The sequence below is a fragment of the Parasteatoda tepidariorum genome, chromosome 4, assembly GCF_982258835.1.
Source record: "Parasteatoda tepidariorum strain Cologne lab strain chromosome 4, Ptep-v5.0, whole genome shotgun sequence".
NCBI classification, from domain to species: domain Eukaryota; kingdom Metazoa; phylum Arthropoda; class Arachnida; order Araneae; family Theridiidae; genus Parasteatoda; species Parasteatoda tepidariorum.
The window spans coordinates 108,075,253-108,094,203 of NC_141758.1; the positions used below are offsets into that span (position 1 = coordinate 108,075,253).

An 18,951-nucleotide genomic window follows, 5' to 3' on the forward strand; every position below is an offset into this window, starting at 1 on the left:
TATTTTAGTTTTATACAAAATTTACGTATCTTGTTTTTTAAGAGCCTGTTTGAATATTCATATTTAACAGTGTAGTGTATCTACCACTACAAAAATACAATTCCAATTTGCTAGTATATGTAAGACATGTTAACTCGATTCTGTGATGGGATACCTTTTAATAGATGAAAGCTGACGTGGTCAATGTGATTCCCCCACAACAATATTTGATTATACCCAGGGGCGGATCCAGAAATTTTTCCTGGGGAGGGTCATAGACTCAAATCCCCCCCCCCCCCACCTAATTTTTTGTATAAAATAAATGTTTTTTAATTTTTTTTTTTTTTTTTTTTGAAAAAACAAACTGGTTTTTAATGCTAGTCTACTCATTTATTTTTTTCATAATGAACAATAGAACAATACATAAATAATTCAAATATTCAACATCTTTAAATAATAAATGTAATGCGTTTTTTAGAAACTTTAGCAAATCTGTCAATGATTTTTTCAACATCCAAATCAATTTCTCGATGAATGTTTAATAACGCGAGTTCATTTAATCGTTCTTGATTTTAAGTTGCTGTAAGCCAAGTTTTGAGACGTCGAAGAGTTGAAAGGGAATGTTCTGCTATTGCTGCACTAACTGGCAAAGTTATTAAAATTCTCAACAACATATTGATTGATGGGTACAAATCTTCGATGGCACTTCAAGTTCTGCTTCTGTTTTACGCTACCATTTTGCCACTCAAAGACGAAATTCTGTTTCGGCAACTTTTATGAAAGCATTTAAGAGATTCTTATAAAACTCAGCAGTTTCACAAACGGCTATAAGATCTTCTTCTGTAGCAGTTTGACAAGGTAAAAAAACTCGTCAATTAAAAAGTTTCATCACATCTGGGGAAAGTCTGTCCTTTAAATCTGTTAAAATATTATCCAATAAAGGAATATAAATAACCTTCCAAAAATATTCTTCTGGGATCTGGTTTCACTGATTATTATTTCTTTGTGTTCGTCGAGTATTTAATCGAGTTTCGCAAGTTTCCCATCTTCACCGTTATACAATCTTTGGTTAAACTCGTTGAAGCACGCTTCAACATTTTTTATGTTAAAATTAGACTATGACAAATTTCGTTTTAATCTTTTTGATTAGGCTTCTTGAAACAGTGACGAACATAATTAGATGGGGGAAAAAACGATTTTTCCGACCTACCTAGGTGTATATGCCCCCTTAAATAATTTTTAAAATTTTCTATTTCTTTTATAAACTATTAAAAAAATTATTATTATTTTCAATTTTTGGGGTGTCATGACCCCTCCCCCCCCCCCTGCTGGAATCGCCACTGATTATACTAGTTAGTATACTATTTGTTTTTGTGAATCCAATGAGGGAATTGTAGTAGTGTTTGTAATTTGTTAAGTTAATTGTAAAATTTGATTATGATGTTATAACAGTTCTTTACACTAATTATAAAATAAAGATTTACTGTACTTTTTTTCGGAAAAGATTACAGTTATTTTAATTTTCTAAGAAATTGATTAAATTAATTTTTGCATCTTATGTCACAATGTTTCAAAGAATTTTATTGATTGTGATACCTGCTACAAACTTTTCAACACTTCATCAGTTGTTGCAATGCCTTCCTTTCATTTTCATGTACTGTTTTATATATATATGTATTGCAATTTTATTTTCCTACCAAATTCAGTGCTATTATATATTTATTTAAATGTATATCATATTACAGATTTGATTCATTGTACTAATGAACCAAATGTATCAGTGCCAGAGCTGTGCAATTTCCTTATTCAGAGGACACAACAAACTTCCTGGGTGATGGTTTTTAAGTCTTTAATTACAGCTCATCATCTAATGTGTTATGGCAATGAGGTATGTTTTTTTATGAATGAATATGGTGTGTGTGTGCATTTATATGATATATATACAATATGAACACTAACTCGAATCCTTTAATTGTTTAATCCGTTTTTTTCTTTTAATAATGTGTTCAATTTTACTCTTAAATAAACAGTCATGCTATTTTTTTAAATATATATATACAGGGATCTGTCCAGGGCAAATTTACTACCGTTTAGCAGTACCTTCACAAATTCAACTTGCAGTAGTTTCATAAAATACTTTTAAAAAAGAAAATTCTAAGATTCTCCTCCCCGCCTCTTAAAATTTTGTTTTTGTATCCCCCTAAGAAACGATAAATACCTGGTTAATTCCGCATGTACAAATAGGTATCACGTGCTTGATCAGATAGTACGGTATAGTAAGCCTATTATAGCATACTGATTATAGCGAGATTTTTTTTAATTAAACAACAAGACGCTCCCTCTGTAAATTTTACAGGAAGTTGAAATTCCAACTAACTTATTCTAAGCATTCGAACATTGTTCTAAATTTATTCTAACAGACCTTCATTCAAGTTGAAATTTGGACAATGACTTCTATGGATTTTTAAATTCGGATACAATTTTAAGCCAAAAAGTTTACATTAGAAAAATTATTTTTGAATATATGGGGAAAAATTTATAAGCATTTACCAGTCATAAAAACTTTTTTTTTTGTAGTAACAATTTTTGAAAATATCTTCTTACTTTACCATATTTTTGTGTTGATTTTTTATTATAATTTTTAATTTTCGCAAATTATGTCTAAATTTTCACAAAATAGGTACCTCTCATAAAAACCTAGACAGACCCCTGATATAAGCATGTTTGTTTTTATTCTTAAATGACTTAGTTTTTAAGATTTTCTCTTTTGCCCATTACCAGAAAGCCGGTAACCAGTTTCAGTAATTGTGTAATAATTTTAGGAGTACCCAAATTTGTTTTTGTTAACATATTTTACAAGAAGAAATTTATAGGAATTTTTAACCAAACATTTTTTAAAGTACACTAATTTTTATGATATGAAATTAAAAGCAATTGTTAGCTTCAAAAAAGCACAATTGTTATTTTATTAGAAGAGAATTATCATTCATGATTGATAAATTTGTTTTTACACATAATTATGTCAGTTGGGATCATTTTTACTGATGCTAAATTCTATTCATTGATCCAATTTTCATGATAATAAAAGTGGCATTTCTGCAGCAAGAAAATGACACTGAGTAAAATTCAAATTGCTTGCAAAAAATCATGTACTTTCAATGACATTTAAAAGTCAGTTGAGGTAAACCCTAAGAAGGACCAATGTCCATTAACGACCATTTTACTGTGGGACAGACAGTGGTCGCTCTGGAGAGATTTCACTGTGCTATTTTTTCAATGGAATGAAGTCATATTTTTTCCAAATTTTAAATATGTTTAATATCTTTTTTAAGGTTTTTTTATATATATATATAACCATCGTTGAACAGCTGACCCAATTTTATGGGTTTACGACTACTAATGTTCATCTCTGTAGCCTTGTAATTTTAAACCCAATCTAGAAGACAAGGGAACTCCTGGGTCGAGTATTAGGAGAAATTTGCCTTCGTGGAGGACTTTTTTTGATGGAGCTATCCTACATTTGCGTTACATGGAGAGGAAGACCACAGGAACCTCCCGCTGTTAGCCTGACGGCAAGGTGACTCTAACCCATGATCCATCTACCACTGAGATATTTCATCTCAACACTGTGGTTGGTGCAAGCCGGATGCGAAATTCGTATCGACTGGGATTTGAACCCGGTTCGCCTCATTGGAAGGCGAACGCTCTGGCCCCTAAGCCATCGCGGCTTTTAAGGTTGTTTTTCGAAGATTTTTTATGTCATGTTGCAAATTTAGTTATTTTTCTGTTAGACTAAGGTGCACAACGTTTGGCCCGCTGGTCTCATGCGGCCCGCCTACTCTCGATGTGCGACCGGCGGTAGCAACCTGAACAAAATGAAACAAGTACGGTAATTTGAATTTGCACATTTAAGTTTTGATGTACCCAATCTCAATGCGGTTTTTTTGGTCGTTTTTTTCCAATGGTTAACGCTTTTTGATTGATCTTAGTTCGATCGCTTTTTATTGATGGCTTACTTTTATGTAAACATATTACAATATTATCTGATAAAAAGAATTTTGTGCTTAGAACAACGATGTTTATATAACAATCACTTCCTACAATTACTGTCTAAATACTTTTGTATGCGGGCCTTTGTTGGTCAATCTGTTATACAGGTGGCCCTTCTGTTAAAAAGGTTGTGCACCCCTATATTAGACTTTTTATTGAAACACTAAGATAGACTTGCTGTTGCCTAATGACAGAACCAGCTTCCAATTTTTTGAAAAAGGAATGTATTCTTAAGGTACAATATCACTGTCACCCTTTTCCTGAACCAACGAGAAGCTTTAAAATAAACATTAATTATGGCAGATATATTAATTTACTAACATATTTCTGTGTTTTTTACTGTACATTTTCAGAATTATGTTTTTAATTTATGATACTTTTACAGAGATTTATTCAGTGCATGGCAACATCTAGTTGTTCATTTCACCTGAGTAGTTTTGTTGATAGGACTGCATCTCAAGGTAAGCCATATGCATAAACAAAAAATTTCCTAATATAATAATTACAAAATATATTTTAAAACAATGAAATATTTTATTACTACTTTTAAAATTATTCATTCCTCCCAATTTTAAATTAATTCAAATGAACACTGTTTTTTTTTCTTCTTTTTTTTCCTTCAATTTTTTTTTACCTTAAATAAATGCTTTATTAAACTAAAACAATTTTTTTTTTCATTGCAAGTCACTAATTCTAAGTTATTTTTTTCACTGAATTTATGTATTGGCCCTGAATTAAAATGAGATTCTAAACCTGAATCTATCTATAGGAATTTAACAAAGTCATACCTGTCGAGTCTCCTGTTTTTTAACGAAGACTCCTGTATTTTACAACTATCTCCTGTTTACCTGTATATTCTGAAATTTCTCCGTATTTGCTAAAGAAATTTTTTTTAAAAATTGAGGATAAAATATCGGCTAATGGCAAAAAATTCCTCAGCAGATAATGATATTGCCAGTACTGCAGTGTGTTGAGTGCTTATAGTTAAAGTAATTATAAATAATGGTTTAAAAAATCAACTTAAGATTGATATTTATATACATATTTTTTATTTTGCAAAATGTAAGTGCTTATATAATTTCCAATATTGACTTGTATGATTATACATGATGTATCAAAGCTTTACTCGTAGATTTAAAAAATTTCTCTTGTAAATTTTTTGTTATTTTATTTCCCCATGTTGGCAGGTATGCAAAAAAAATTACTTCTGTATTTTCAATCAAATAAAAAAAAGTGTTCAAACAAATTCTTGTTTAGATATCACTGGCCTAGTTTTCTCCTAGAGTTCTAGAATTGTAGGGCCCTGGTGTGGCATTAATTGCCCCCCCCCCCCTCTGCCTGAGATTTAATTATGTTGAATCTCAATCTAAAAAAAAAAAGAAAATTTGCTTTATTTAGTACACATTTCAAGTGTTTAGATAATTTTATTAATTTGTGTAACTTAATATTTAATACATATTTAGTTTAATTTATGAACAATAAACATAATTTGATTTAATATGGAGTTATTTAGGATAATTTTTTATTGCTGGCATCTTATTCTTGCTGATTATTCATTCAAATTAGGCATTTTGTTATTTGTTCCTTCGATGAAAAATTGCTTCAAAAAATTATGACTTGTTTGTAAACGGTGCAAAGTTTTTAGTCGTTCTGATTAAAATAAAATAATTTTGTCTTAATATTCATGTTGCACTTTCTTATCCTCTGTACATGCAAATGAGGATTTTAAAATAATTTAAAGAATCAAGAGATTTAGATTTTTGATTCTACATCTAATCAATGATGCTAGTAAAAATTCTATAATTCAAACTTCGGGACTGTCATTTATTGCAAGCATGAGTCAGTCATATATCTTTACTCATAGAATTCATTGTTTAAAATATTTTGTGTATTTAGACGTATGCAAAAGAAACTTAACAATTTTATGCTATCAAATTTAAGGTATCATATGCCAGTATACTTCATGGTAGAATCGCAGCGACATTGTCGCAGAACGTTACAGAGCTCTTGCAAAAAGATTTTTCTTTTGAAAAGTTAAAAAAAAAAAAAACATTTTTTTTTTAGTTCTTTTCTACAAAAATTTACACATATTTGTAACATGCATGAAGATATACTTGATTCTTTTTGACACATTAAATTTGCGCCAATAGTATCATAAATTGATGTAATGTTTCAATTAAATTTTCGGCAGTTATTGATATTGATTTTCACATGGTTTTTAACTATCCCGATATATTTAAAACAATATGGAAAATTCGAGTCGTGCATTTCAGTATTTTCTTTCTAAGGCAATGATTATATTGAGAATTTGGCAGTTATTGCTATTGATTTCTCCCTAGTTTTTAAATCTGATATTTTTTAATACAATATTATTTATTACAACAACCTAATCTCGAAACGAAATATGCATTTGAGTAATCATTTTTTGAGGATTCCGATTAACGTGATTTCGTCGTTGATCTTTTTTTTTGGCGATGAATTTCATAATTTTTAATTGATGATTTTCGCGTTTTTTCACCCTACAAAATGCGAGAATATCACTCATAATATTAGAATAAAAAATTATTATATGTTCAATTAAAAAAAAAATTATAATAGTTTTTTTTTGTAAACTCAGCGCTTTTGTTATTTTAAATTAGTTACATATTCGTTTGTTATTATTATAAGTATCTTGCAGAAAGATCTTAGTGCTAGAGAGTTTTGTTGCTGATAGCTCGAAAAAATTCTGCCACTGGGCCAATATATATATTTTAAGCAAATGAGGTAACAAATCTTATAGTGTGCAATTCCGTAGTTTCACAATTTCCTTGACTTGTTTCATTCTTCTGGGTTTTAAAACTGATCGATTGCCATCAACAATACAGTAATCATATTATGGGATTTATTAATGATATGAGGGATCATCCACTAAATTACTTTGGTATAAGAATGTTAAGCAGTATATTCACTGTGTTTTTGTTTCCATATTGTTGAAACCCTAATGTAAAATAATTTAATTCAGAAAGGTTTGAACACAAATGCAAATTTTCATTAAACATTTGTGTGAGAGAATATCAAATTATTGGTAATGCAACTGAACTATAAAATTTTTATATATATAATCTCAAATTATGGAGAGTTGTTCAGATATTCATTAATAAAATTATTATACTGGAAATTGTTAAAATCTTTCTGTTCTAAGCAAAGTAATTCTTAAATTAAGAATATTATATGTATACTTTATTGTACCTTTGAAACAAAATTTGCCTTTTTTATTCTTAAGTAGAGCAAATTGTACTTCTTTTTTTAGCTTATGGTATGCTTTTTTGCTTCTATCGATATTCTGTTCCAAAAAAATGTCCTGATTTTTGTTCTTTTGTTGTTGTTGTTGTTTTTAAATTTTTTTTCAAAAAACATTGTCCTGAATTTTTCTTTAGAACTTTTCAAGGACCTTTACTTTATATGAAAACTAGAATTTACATTCTTGCTTTTTGGCTTTAGAAGGAACGAAGATATAAATAATATTATATATTAATATTTATTAATATCATATAATCTTTTTGTAATATATATATATTCTCTTTGATAGAAATTTGATTTTTATTCTTCATTTCTTTTTTAATTACATCATAACTTTTTCAACAGGTTATGACATGTCTACCTTTGTACGAAGATATGCTAAGTATTTAAATGTTAAAGCTTCTACATACAGAGTAATGGGTGCTGACTTTTGCAAAATGAAAAGAGGGTATGAAAATTTTACTAAAACTTATCCCTTTAAGAAATAAAAAAACCTTATTGCAACTCTTACTTTTTATATATCGATTGATTTTCTCATACTTAAATAAAATATTTATTTTTGTAAATTTTTTATCTATTATTTATATATTTTTTATATAATTTAAACTTTTTTATAGGAAAGAAGAAGGTGTGCTAAGAAATATGACAACAGAATCTGTAAGTGCAGTCCTAAAAATTTGTAAATTATTTATTATTATTATTTTACGTGTATTGGAATTGAATGTTTTTAAGATTTTAGACAAGTTCAGGACTGATTACAAGTTCAGGACTAATTAAGTTCAGGTAGTAAGATAAAGCAATTTTCACATGCCCTGTCAGGCATCTTAGTTAACCGAGCACATACTCAAAAGAAATTAGAAATCAATCATTTTTAAGGGTAATAGGAATTTCTTAGAAAGATTAAAAGTTAATATCATTTTTAAATGTGTAATTGTCTACAAGAAATAAAAAATTCGTAACTTTTAAAAACATAATGAATATCTTTGTCATCCATTAAAATAAATGTGCATGTAATGTTTTAATTTAGTTAAAACGAAGCATGTTTAAATATTAGCATATTTGCATTATTTATTTTTTTAATGGGCTTTTTTGTCCAATATCTAATTTATATTAAATAATCAAATTAAATCAAATCAGCTGAAAAATTTAAAAAAGGCCTCTAATCATTTTAATAAATCATTTCATGTATAAAAAAGGCATTTTGATGCATTTTTGTTGGGGAAAATTTAAAGTTTAAAAAAAGTCCCTGTTTCTCTATTTATTTTGCTTTACCTGACTATACCTAAATATTTTACTTTTTGGTGTAAACAGTTCTAGATTTTTTTTTTAAATAATGAATTGCAAATAATGATTACTTTTTTTTCATATTTGTTGTCTTGACTCAATATAATACATGTTGTATATTTTGAATTTGTCTTACATTTGTATGTGAATTTAGGCGTAACAAAGTGCATCCTATTTCTTGAATTTGTATTTTTCTGTCAAGATGCGTTTGTGATTATATAGATAGTGAAATTATAGCTTTTTTCCCTGGCAGTATAGTATATAAAAATTACATATTTTGAAACTTATTAATACTATGAATTAAAGAAGATATATTTTGTTCTAATGTTGCTAATTTATATCTTATGATTCTTTATGTGCAATGAATATAATATTTTACTGAATTGAGGCGGATTAAATATTGATGAGTATATGAAATTGATTAAATATTTTGTGGGTAGAAATCATTGTATATCATATCTGCGATTCCTGTTAAAATTTTGTTTACAACTTGTCTGACAGCTTGTTCTTATAGGTTTTTTTTTTTCTTTACCCTGTGGATTTTTGAAGCGTATTATGCAAAAGCCTGGTTTTCACATTGTTCTATTCAACCTTTTCAGAAATCATTCAAGCGCAATGCATTTCGGCGTACCGTAGTATATGAAAGCACCAATCATTTTACATGTTTGATGCAATGTTTACGGGTGCGCATGTATATATACTGAGCTGCATTCAGTGGGAATTATTCTTGCACTATCATGAGCAACTCCGTTACATTTTACAATAGATCTCAATTTCTAACTTCATTTTCCTCCCTCTGAAATCCAACTGAATATTTCTCTTATCTTTTTATTCTGGCTAATGTAATCAAGAAAAATAGATCTCTGTCAGAAACTAGTTATTTTGTCATGATCATGTAAAGTCTTTGAAAATTATTTTGTATTTTGTTAATGTATATAGTGCTTAAAAATATTTTTTAAGTGCTTAAAAGGTGCTTATTTTTTGTTGAAAGATTTGGCTACGCATCCTGTTTGAGCTTTATATTGTTAAACACAGTTTATTATCTGATTTAAAATTAAAACACTTAATTTCATAGTATCATTCCTGATTTGTTAAATTTGTATGTTTGGAGTATATTATTTTGATATTTTTCTTATTTTCAGCTCCTAAAAACACTTCCTGTACTTCATGAGCAGTTAGATGCCTTGCTTGATTTTGATGTAAGTAGTAACTTAATTTTTATGTATTTCGTTACCTTTCTTTGTCTGATAATTGTCAAGTGCAGTAATTTTTATTTTTCAAAAAGGCATGAATTTTTCCATTTCTAAACAATGTGTATACTATTTTCATTTAACGGTTACAGTGGCAACTGTGAACCTGAATGGGGTACATTTTTTCTGGAAAATCTAAATCTGCAACAACAAAAATGGGTTTTTTTATTTAAAATATTTATTTATTTATTATAAAGTTACCTTTCCCCACTCCTGGGAGATCAAGTTGAGTTTCATTGAATGCATCTTTTATAAATATTTCTCTCGTGTATTTTTAAATTTTTGATTTGATGATATTCATACTTTTTTGACACCCTATATTTACATATAATAATCTTATATTTGTATAAAATATTATTTACTTGTTAATTAGTGTAAGTTGACCTTTTTTTTAATTCCTATTATTAGTTCCCACTCTCCCTATTATCTTGTTCAAATTTTCAATCGTTAATAAAATACTTATTATTCATCCACTCAAATTCAAATACACTTGTAGTGGATGAAACTTGACATTAATACAGTTTTTTTTTTCAAATCTTAATGCATTCATTAAATTTAATTCATTAATGTTAGTTTCATATGGGTGAAAAAAATTTTAATTATTTAATAAAAAGTAGCTAAAATAAAAATTTTCTTTGTTGACCTTTTAAAAACTTTGTATACACTTTTAAAAACTAGTCTATAGGTCTAACCCTTAGCTAATACTTATTGAAAGTAAAATTTTCATTTTAAAAAGATAAAAAATTGAAGTGTGGGACCATATATCATGCTTGGTAGGGAGAGAGGGAATTCAAAAATTGTGGTTATGGCAAAACAAAGGGGATACTAAGAAGAAATATCTTTATTAGACATACAGTTGAACTTCTATTTAACAAATTCCCAGTTTGCAAATTTCTCTGTTTTGGGATTATTATTATTTATTTATTATTTTTGAGGAACCAGAAATATTTTGGAAATTTCTTTGTAAAATAACTTCCAAATTGCCAAGTGAATTTTCTGTTTAACGAACTCTTCTTTGAGATCCACTATCCCTATTTCCCAGAATATTTCAAACTAGTTAATGCGTTTTATGTGGGAAATGGCCTTGAATTAATTTTTACAGCCACTTGACTTTTAGAGAAGGCAGTGATATCCCTTTTTATTTGAATTTCATTCAGCAATTCATGCCAAAATTCACTTTACGAAAGCATAACATAAATTTCTAAAGCATGGGAGCTCTGTTACAGATCATACTATTCTAATCAAAGAATGAAACTAATTTACAAATTCAGAAAGAAAAAAAAAAGTAAGTAGCATTTAAAATAATAAATCAAAATAGCAAAGCGCTTACAACAGCTATAAATCCAAATTTGTTTCATTTTAATTTATAAAGTCAGAAAAACAATTCTAGCAGAAAACAGCAAAAATTATAAAAATTTAAGATATGTGTGTTAGCAGCACAGCACTTCATCAGGCGATGCACTGCCTGCTAATATACAGGAGCCTTTCTGTTGTCAGTGGTGAAAGCAAAAACTGATAGTGCCCCTAGGCCCTATAATGGAAAATTAAATAAGAAAATGAAATTAGAAACATTTAAATGTAAATGCAAAGAAAAATGCATGACAAACAATCACAAAGTAAGTCTTAATGACTTAAAAGTACACAAACTAAGACATAATAAAGAGACACCCACAAATAAGAAATATAAATAAAGATAAAATAACAGTTAGAATGGCCAAATCAAAATAAAATATAAATTGTATAAAAGTAGAATAGTAAATAAAACAAAAGTAGAATGAAGTAATGAAGTAAATGAAGTTTTTTTAATGTATAATTCGTTGCTGTCCGCTCCCTTTTGTTACAGGTTTAAAAATTGTTTATCTAGTTGCTTCTATAACAAAGCCTAAGGCTCACATTGAAAGTTATTTATATATCTATATGTGTTCAGCTTTAACATTCTTATTTATTCCAAATTCACAAAAAAGAAAAAACATTTTTTTAATAATTACTTTTTTTATCAGTGTAACCCAGATGATTTAAGCAATGGGGTTATGAATTCCTGTTTTATGCTGCTTTATAGAGATCTGATTCAGTTGTTTGCTGCATACAATGATGGAATTATCAATTTGTTTGGTATGTATTGATTACAATTTTTTCCATCTTTAATTTAGAAATGAGAACTTTAAATTTCCATGCTAAATTTAAGAAATTTTTGAGCTCTCAAAATATTACAAACTATTAAATGTTTTTCATTTTCTTGGACCATAAGGAAAGTCTGAATAGTTTATCTTAAATCAAATGTAAGTTTACCAAATAAAACAATTTGTTAAGAAAAGCAATTTGAATAATTCATATGATATGGCAACTCCCGAATGTGTACAGATGAGAATATTTCAAATTTTAATGAATCCTGCAACCTTAAGCTATATTAGTTAAGCTTTTTTCTTTAAAAAAAAATGAGCAAATAATATATAATTTATGCATTTAAAATTAAATATAAGGCATTATTAAAATTTTTTGTGTGTGTGTGTAATTTTTCAAATGAGTGCATTAAGATTGGTTATAAATTACGTTACAAGTAATACTTTGTATTCTTTCCTTAGAAAAGTACTTCACCATGAATAAAAAGCATTGTAAAGAGGCCTTAGACATATACAAGAAATTTATTATAGCCATGGACAAGGTGTCAGACTTTTTGAAAGTAGCTGAAGTAATAAAATTTTCATAATAAAATATTTTACTACATTATTAAGTTGCCATCTGTAACACACAATTTGTTTTCAACTTTAAGTGTAAAATTGTTCTACAGCATTACCTTGAATGCATCAACCCTGGTTCATTTCTGTCTACTAGTTGATTTGCTTTTAAAATGTACCTGCTAATATTTTGTTTGTACTGATTTGATTATTGTACTCATATGCAACAAATTTACTTTTAAATATACCTAATATTGTAAGCCCTGCCATCTACAACTGTGTATTACACACTTATAGGTTCACAATTGAGGGGTTTATTGCACACTTTTTGAAAAGGGGATATTTTTACTTCAAACTTACCCTTAATATTTTTTCCAGATAAGTGTTTCATGAACTTTCTAGTTGAATAACAGTTCAAAGTACATGTAAATTGTGCTGTTTTACATGAAAAATGCCTTTAAAAACTGCCCACCTGAACAGATTGAATATGTGGGTTATCATTATCAGAAAACGCGCTAAGCATTTGCTGCCTCTCCAAATTCAATAAAATCGTTAATTCGATGGAAGAAAATCATGTTTTGGCGAAAGTATTCACGAACGATTTTTCTATCAAAAAGAAAAATCAATATTCTCCTTGATCTTTGAAATGATATCAATACGAATTTTTCTACAACAAATCATGTTTATTTTAATCGATAATAGTAATTTACCTTAATTATGTAAAATATCTAATTAAAACTAAGTGCAGATAACATAAACAATAAGAAGGAGGAAAAAATTAAAATACAGATTACGTTCATTGCTGGATCATGCGATAGTGAGGTAAAACTTGCTCCTTTGACAGAGACTTTTAAAATTTGGCTTACACTTTTTTATTTTTGGTTAATTTGCTGGCTAGTAATTTCAAGTCCTTAGCTCGGGCCCTGAATCCCTAAAAGTCCTAAAGCCCTTGAGTTATATTTTCAATGCATATCTGTATGAAAAACCTGCTGCAGTGCTTTTAGTGTTTTGTTCTTTATGCACTAAAATTACCTTCTCAATGTATGTACTGGTGTCCTGCTGTCTTCGTCAGCATTATTTTGAGTACTTTACTATTGCATGCTTACTTTTGCCTTTTAAATATTCCTATGTGCTACTCTTGTCTTTAAACCATTATAAACTTTTCAGTCATTGTATTTGTGGCTTTTTTGTGTCATGCTCATCCTATCATTCTTTCTTTGATTGGACGTAACCTTGGGATATAACAGTGCAGTTAAATTGCAATCATTCTTAATGTTACTCCCTTCATACGCTGAAAATTGTTAGTAGTTTTTTTTTTCAATTTCATTGATATCTTTAAGAAGCAAACAACTTTTGTTCAAGTATCGTAGTATGAGAGGATATTTTACACCTTAAATTGCAATGGTTTCATAAAAAGTACCATTTTTATTTAAATATTTTTATACTATTTTAAATATTATTCCTTGTAAAGTTTGCAAATTTTGAAAAAGGTAATGTTTTTACACATTTGTAATGTTTTAAAAGTTATGTTTTTACGCGATTCAGTAGTTTCCAGAAGTCCAGGGTCCTGAAGTTTCAAGAAATCATCATTCACATTTATGTATAAAATTTCTTGTATATTTTATTTAGAAATATTAGAACTATAATTTATACTTGGCATCGCTTTCATTTGTAAATATTTTTTCTGTTAGAATAATAAATATGGTTAAAGATAAAAGTAAACTTATACATAATTATTCATTTAAATTATGCTGTATATAATTTATTGAGAATTTCATATTTTGAAAATATGAATGAATTAAATTTATAAAGACATAAATTTTTAGAAATGAGTCATTAATGATTTTACTCAAAAAAATTTCAGGATTTTAGAGTTGGGCTCACAAAATCACTCCTGGATATATAATGTAGGAAAAATATTTATAGACTTTGGCAAGTTTATAAATATTTTCCCTATTAGCTTCCCCTACTAACTAACTTTGTAAATAATATATTAAGTATGTAAATAAATAAATTTATAAACATTATACTTTTAAATGTAAGGGACAAATCAATATGATCCATTTTGCCTATGGAAAGAATGAAGTTAGTATCAATAGGTACAAAAGCTGAAATGATTGCTACTCCTAAGAACTGAGATTTTTTCCCCTATAAAAGGTTATACCAATTCAGTCCTATGCATGTTGTGATATAGTAATTTTTATTGTGAATGTCCTTCTTTTAGCATCCCTGTTTCATTCTATTTTTGCATGCTTTGTAGAAATAATCTCTTCTTCTTCCTTCTGTAGTCGCATGAAGATGCTCATACTTTATGTGTAGATTGGAAAACTCTCCTGGTTAGTACATTTTATTTTTGAAGAGCCTTCTACATTGTCAGAGCAGAACAAAAGAACAATTGCAAGATTTTTATTATTTATTGACCTATCCATAACATCAACAGACTCACAAAAACTTAAGAGTACAGTACAGAACCCGTTATCCGGAAATCAGAAAACCGGAAAACCAAAAAACCGGAACGAAATTTGATAAATTTTACAGCCATTTTTTTTTTAAAAAAATGTTTTTTTTCCTCGTAAGATTTTAGGATTTTTCTTTCTTTTTTGAAAGATGTTTACCTTACCATCATTTTGGAAATAATCATTAGTGTATTACTTCATCGTTTTTTTTTTCTTTTTAAGATTATTTCCAAATATTTTTTTTTTAAGTTGGGTTTAACAATAAAAGAAACAGCTTTTCGTAGCGATTCAGAAAACCGGAAAAATCAGTTATCCGGAATAGCGATGGTCCCGATCGTTCCGGATAATCGGTTCCCTACTGTATTTGCCAAATGAACTTCAATTTAAATGCGAGTTGGTCATCACTGTCCCTACTTCAAAATGCTGCTCTAAAAATAAAAAAAAGAAAGAAACTCTGGTTTCTTTACCATACAGCTGTAATGATAGAAACTGGTGACGTCACCGATCACAAAAATTATCTCACTTCATTTATAATATTAGTGTTAAGAAATAAAGTTGTCTCGCAGTGGACTGATCGTAAAAACATGATTCCCGGTAGAACACCGAAGTCAAGCATCACTGGCTGTGGTCAGTAAGCGGATGGGTGACCACTTTGATCAAGGGTGTGCCGTATCAGTCCTTGTTAGACTGTCTGGCTACCAAAGCAGAAGATCAAAGTTGCGATGGCATGCCTTTGGATCATCCTCAGGGATGTTTCTCAGACCATTGATCTTAAGTCCATTTTCTTAAGTCTTCAGGGATGAAATTCTTCCGCGGATTCGCGGATTTCCGCTTTTTTTCAGATTTTTCCATTTTTCCCGCTAATTTCCGCTGAAATTGTTTTTTGCACAAGTTAGAATATTTTATGAGGAATTTAATTTTTCGCGGAGCGAAATTATTGAAGTCCTTATTCCTCCCTCTGAAGTTTCTCTAAAAATCATTTCCTTGGGATAAAACTGGTTGACCTTTCTTTATTCAGAGATGAGATTTTTTTTTGTCTCTCGAATTTCAGCTTTTTTATCAAAAACTCCGATTCTCCGAAAGTTTCGTTTTTTTTATAAATATCCCGCTTTTTTTTTTTTTTTTAAATTCAGTCGTTGAAGTAAAATAATTATATTTATTTACGATTTTCAAAAATAAACAGAAAATTCAATCTACGCCCTAGCTGCTAATCCTTCCGCATTTTTACTTATATTAACTATTTTCTCCGATTTCACGCGCAGAAAATAAGATTTTCCGTATTTTTTATCCGTCGGCTGGATAGCTCTTATTTTCGTAATTCAGACGTCTCTGCTTCTTGTATTCTGGCATGAAAACAAAAACAAAAAAAAGAAGAAACAAAGGGGAAAAAAGAGAACAAAAATATTTGCTGTGAAAATATTTATTTGCTCATTCAATTAATCTTGTAAATTTTTATTTATTATGTCTAAACAAAAACAATACAAACAAGCCTATTAGAAATCCCAAGTCCAGACTCTGCAAATATCTTGATTTTTATTCACGCGATTTTAATATCAATCATCGATTTTCGTATTTACCTGATTTAAAAGTTGCGCATTGCGATTCTTATTTACGAGATTTAAAAATCCAGTATCGTGTTTTGTATTTATGCATTTTTCAAATCGCGATTTCATTATCAAACCTCGATTTTCGTATTTACCTGATTTAAAAGTTGAACGTTGCGGTTCTTATTCAGGCGATTTAAATATTGTACATTACGATTTTTACTTACGAGATTTAAAAAATCAATATCGCGATTTGTATTTACGAGCTTTTAAAACCCTATGTAGCAATTCACGCGAGCTTAAAATCCAATGTCGTGATTCGTTTTTGCGGTTGTAATTTCGCACGATTTAAAAATTATGCATCGTGATCTAAAAATTAAAAAATCATGATTTGTATTTTCGCCTTTTTTAAATTCGATGTAGATTTTCATATTTACGTGATTTAAAAGCCTCATATCGGGATTTATAATCACATGGTTTACAATTACAAGTTTAAAAATCGCACTTTTTTTTTAATCAAATTTTTGTTTTTATTTATATATATATATATATATATATATATATATATATATATATATATATATATATATATATATATATATATATATATATATATATATATATATATATATATATATATATCTTTTTTCTTGGATTTCCTCTTTTTTACTTTCTGACTACTCTCATCCCTGAGTCTTTCGACCAAGGTGAAAAATGAAAGGATAAAAATTTTTCTTCATTTTTATACCCAATCTAAAGATTTTGTATTTTCACTATGTAAATTAATAATTTTTTTAATTGCATAATAGATTTTTTTATTTATGAAAAATAACTAACATTTTAAAGACATTTTTTAATTTATTACAATATTGTTTTTTTAAAACAGTCATTGAACTATAATTACATAGCCTTGTAATTTTATACCCAATCCAGAGTATTGCTAGAAATTTGCCTTCGTAAAGGACTTTTTGATGGAACTAACCTGCGTTTACATTACATGGGGAGGAAAACTACTCTCGGGTAGTCAGACGATAAGTGAGCTCTAACCCATGATCTGTTTACCACTGAGAATGTTTTATGTCAGCTCTTTGGTTGTTGCACCGTGTGCAAAATGCCTATTGACCGGCCATCACTGGCCTGGTTCACCTTATTGGAAGGCGAACACCCTATCCCTTGAGCCACCACGGCTCTTTAAAAAAAAAAATTATAACTGTCGTTGAACAGCAGACTCAATTTTTTGGAATTACAACTATTAATGTTCAACTCCATAGCCCAAATCCAAAAGGACAAGTGAACTCCTTGATCAAATACTTAGAGAAATTTTGCCTTCGTTGAGAACAAGCACAGTATTATTTTATTTTATAACTGTCGTTGAGCAGCCCACCTAATTTTGGGTTTAGATCTAGTAATGTTCAACTCCGTAGCCTTATAATTTTGAACCAATCCAGAAGACATTAAACTCCTGGATCAGCTCCCCCAGAGGTATGGCTAGTTATGGAAACATGGAGGACTTTGTGACCTGACAGATTTAACATGCGCCTGTCACCATTTACCGCACAAGTAGTCTTTCGCTAGCGGGGATCGAACCCTCAACCTAATTCAGTGCTCAACCAGCCACAAAGCATATACTTGTTTGTCTTTCAGAAATAGTGAAGCCAGTAGTTGAAAAATATTTAATAATGCTACTTCTGTGTTAATTATAAAAAAAATTTTATTAAGTATTATATTTATATTGAATTATGTTTTCTTTATTTTAATTTCTCAAAGTGCTGTCTTTTTAAATCTTATTTCCAATTTTTCTGTTTTCGCAAAATTTTGATGGAATTTTTAAATGTTTATTTTACAGAGTGTTGGCATTGATAAGGGCAGTATACCTGATTTAACCAAGGTAAGTCATAATGCTATGCTTTAAATCAATTGAACTTGAACTCTAAAATGTTCCTAAAATGAAATTTAAATAGCAAAATCCGCTTTAAACACACGGGCAGTAATGCTTTCTAAATTGCAATATTTTACTATAAGTTTTCTTTACTTTTTTCTTATTTTATTTTAATTGTCGTTCAACAGCCGGTCCCAATTTTGTGTTTAAGACTACCTATGTTAAACTCCTTATTTATCCTTGCAATTTTGAACCCAATCCAGAAGACAAATGAATTCCTAGATCAGTTATTGGGAGAAATTCGCCTCTGTGGAGGACTTTTGATGGAACTAACCCGCATTTGTGTTACATGGTGAGGAAACCACAGAAACCTCCCGTGGTTAGCCTAATGGCAAGGGGACTTTACCCCATGATCCGTCTACCATCCAGGATATTTAACGTCATCGCTGTGTTTGGCATGAGCCGAAATGCAGAATTAGAATTCCAACCATCGCTATGTGGGATTTGAACCCGGCTAACCTCTTTGGGAAACAAGCGCTCTATCCCCTGAGCCAC

General features: G+C 29.1%; 1 protein-coding gene across 11 annotated transcripts in view; it reads left to right on the forward strand.

Annotated features, from left to right (window-relative positions):
* The window catches only part of LOC107446727 (phosphatidylinositol-binding clathrin assembly protein LAP), a 50,106-nt gene that overhangs the window by 2,936 nt on the left and 28,219 nt on the right, over positions 1-18,951 (forward strand). For 5 of the 11 annotated variants that reach the window (XM_087161887.1, XM_087161889.1, XM_087161888.1 and 2 more), the window contains exons 2-10: positions 1,725-1,867; positions 4,415-4,490; positions 7,654-7,756; positions 7,926-7,965; positions 9,735-9,791; positions 11,843-11,954; positions 12,425-12,531; positions 14,806-14,853; positions 18,364-18,405. In XM_087161887.1, the coding sequence (XP_087018013.1) occupies positions 1,725-1,867; positions 4,415-4,490; positions 7,654-7,756; positions 7,926-7,965; positions 9,735-9,791; positions 11,843-11,954; positions 12,425-12,531; positions 14,806-14,853; positions 18,364-18,405 (728 nt within the window). The remainder of the gene's footprint in view (positions 1-1,724; positions 1,868-4,414; positions 4,491-7,653; positions 7,757-7,925; positions 7,966-9,734; positions 9,792-11,842; positions 11,955-12,424; positions 12,532-14,805; positions 14,854-18,363; positions 18,406-18,951) is intronic. The other 6 variants (XM_087161897.1, XM_087161890.1, XM_087161895.1 and 3 more) reach the window with 2 other exon arrangements.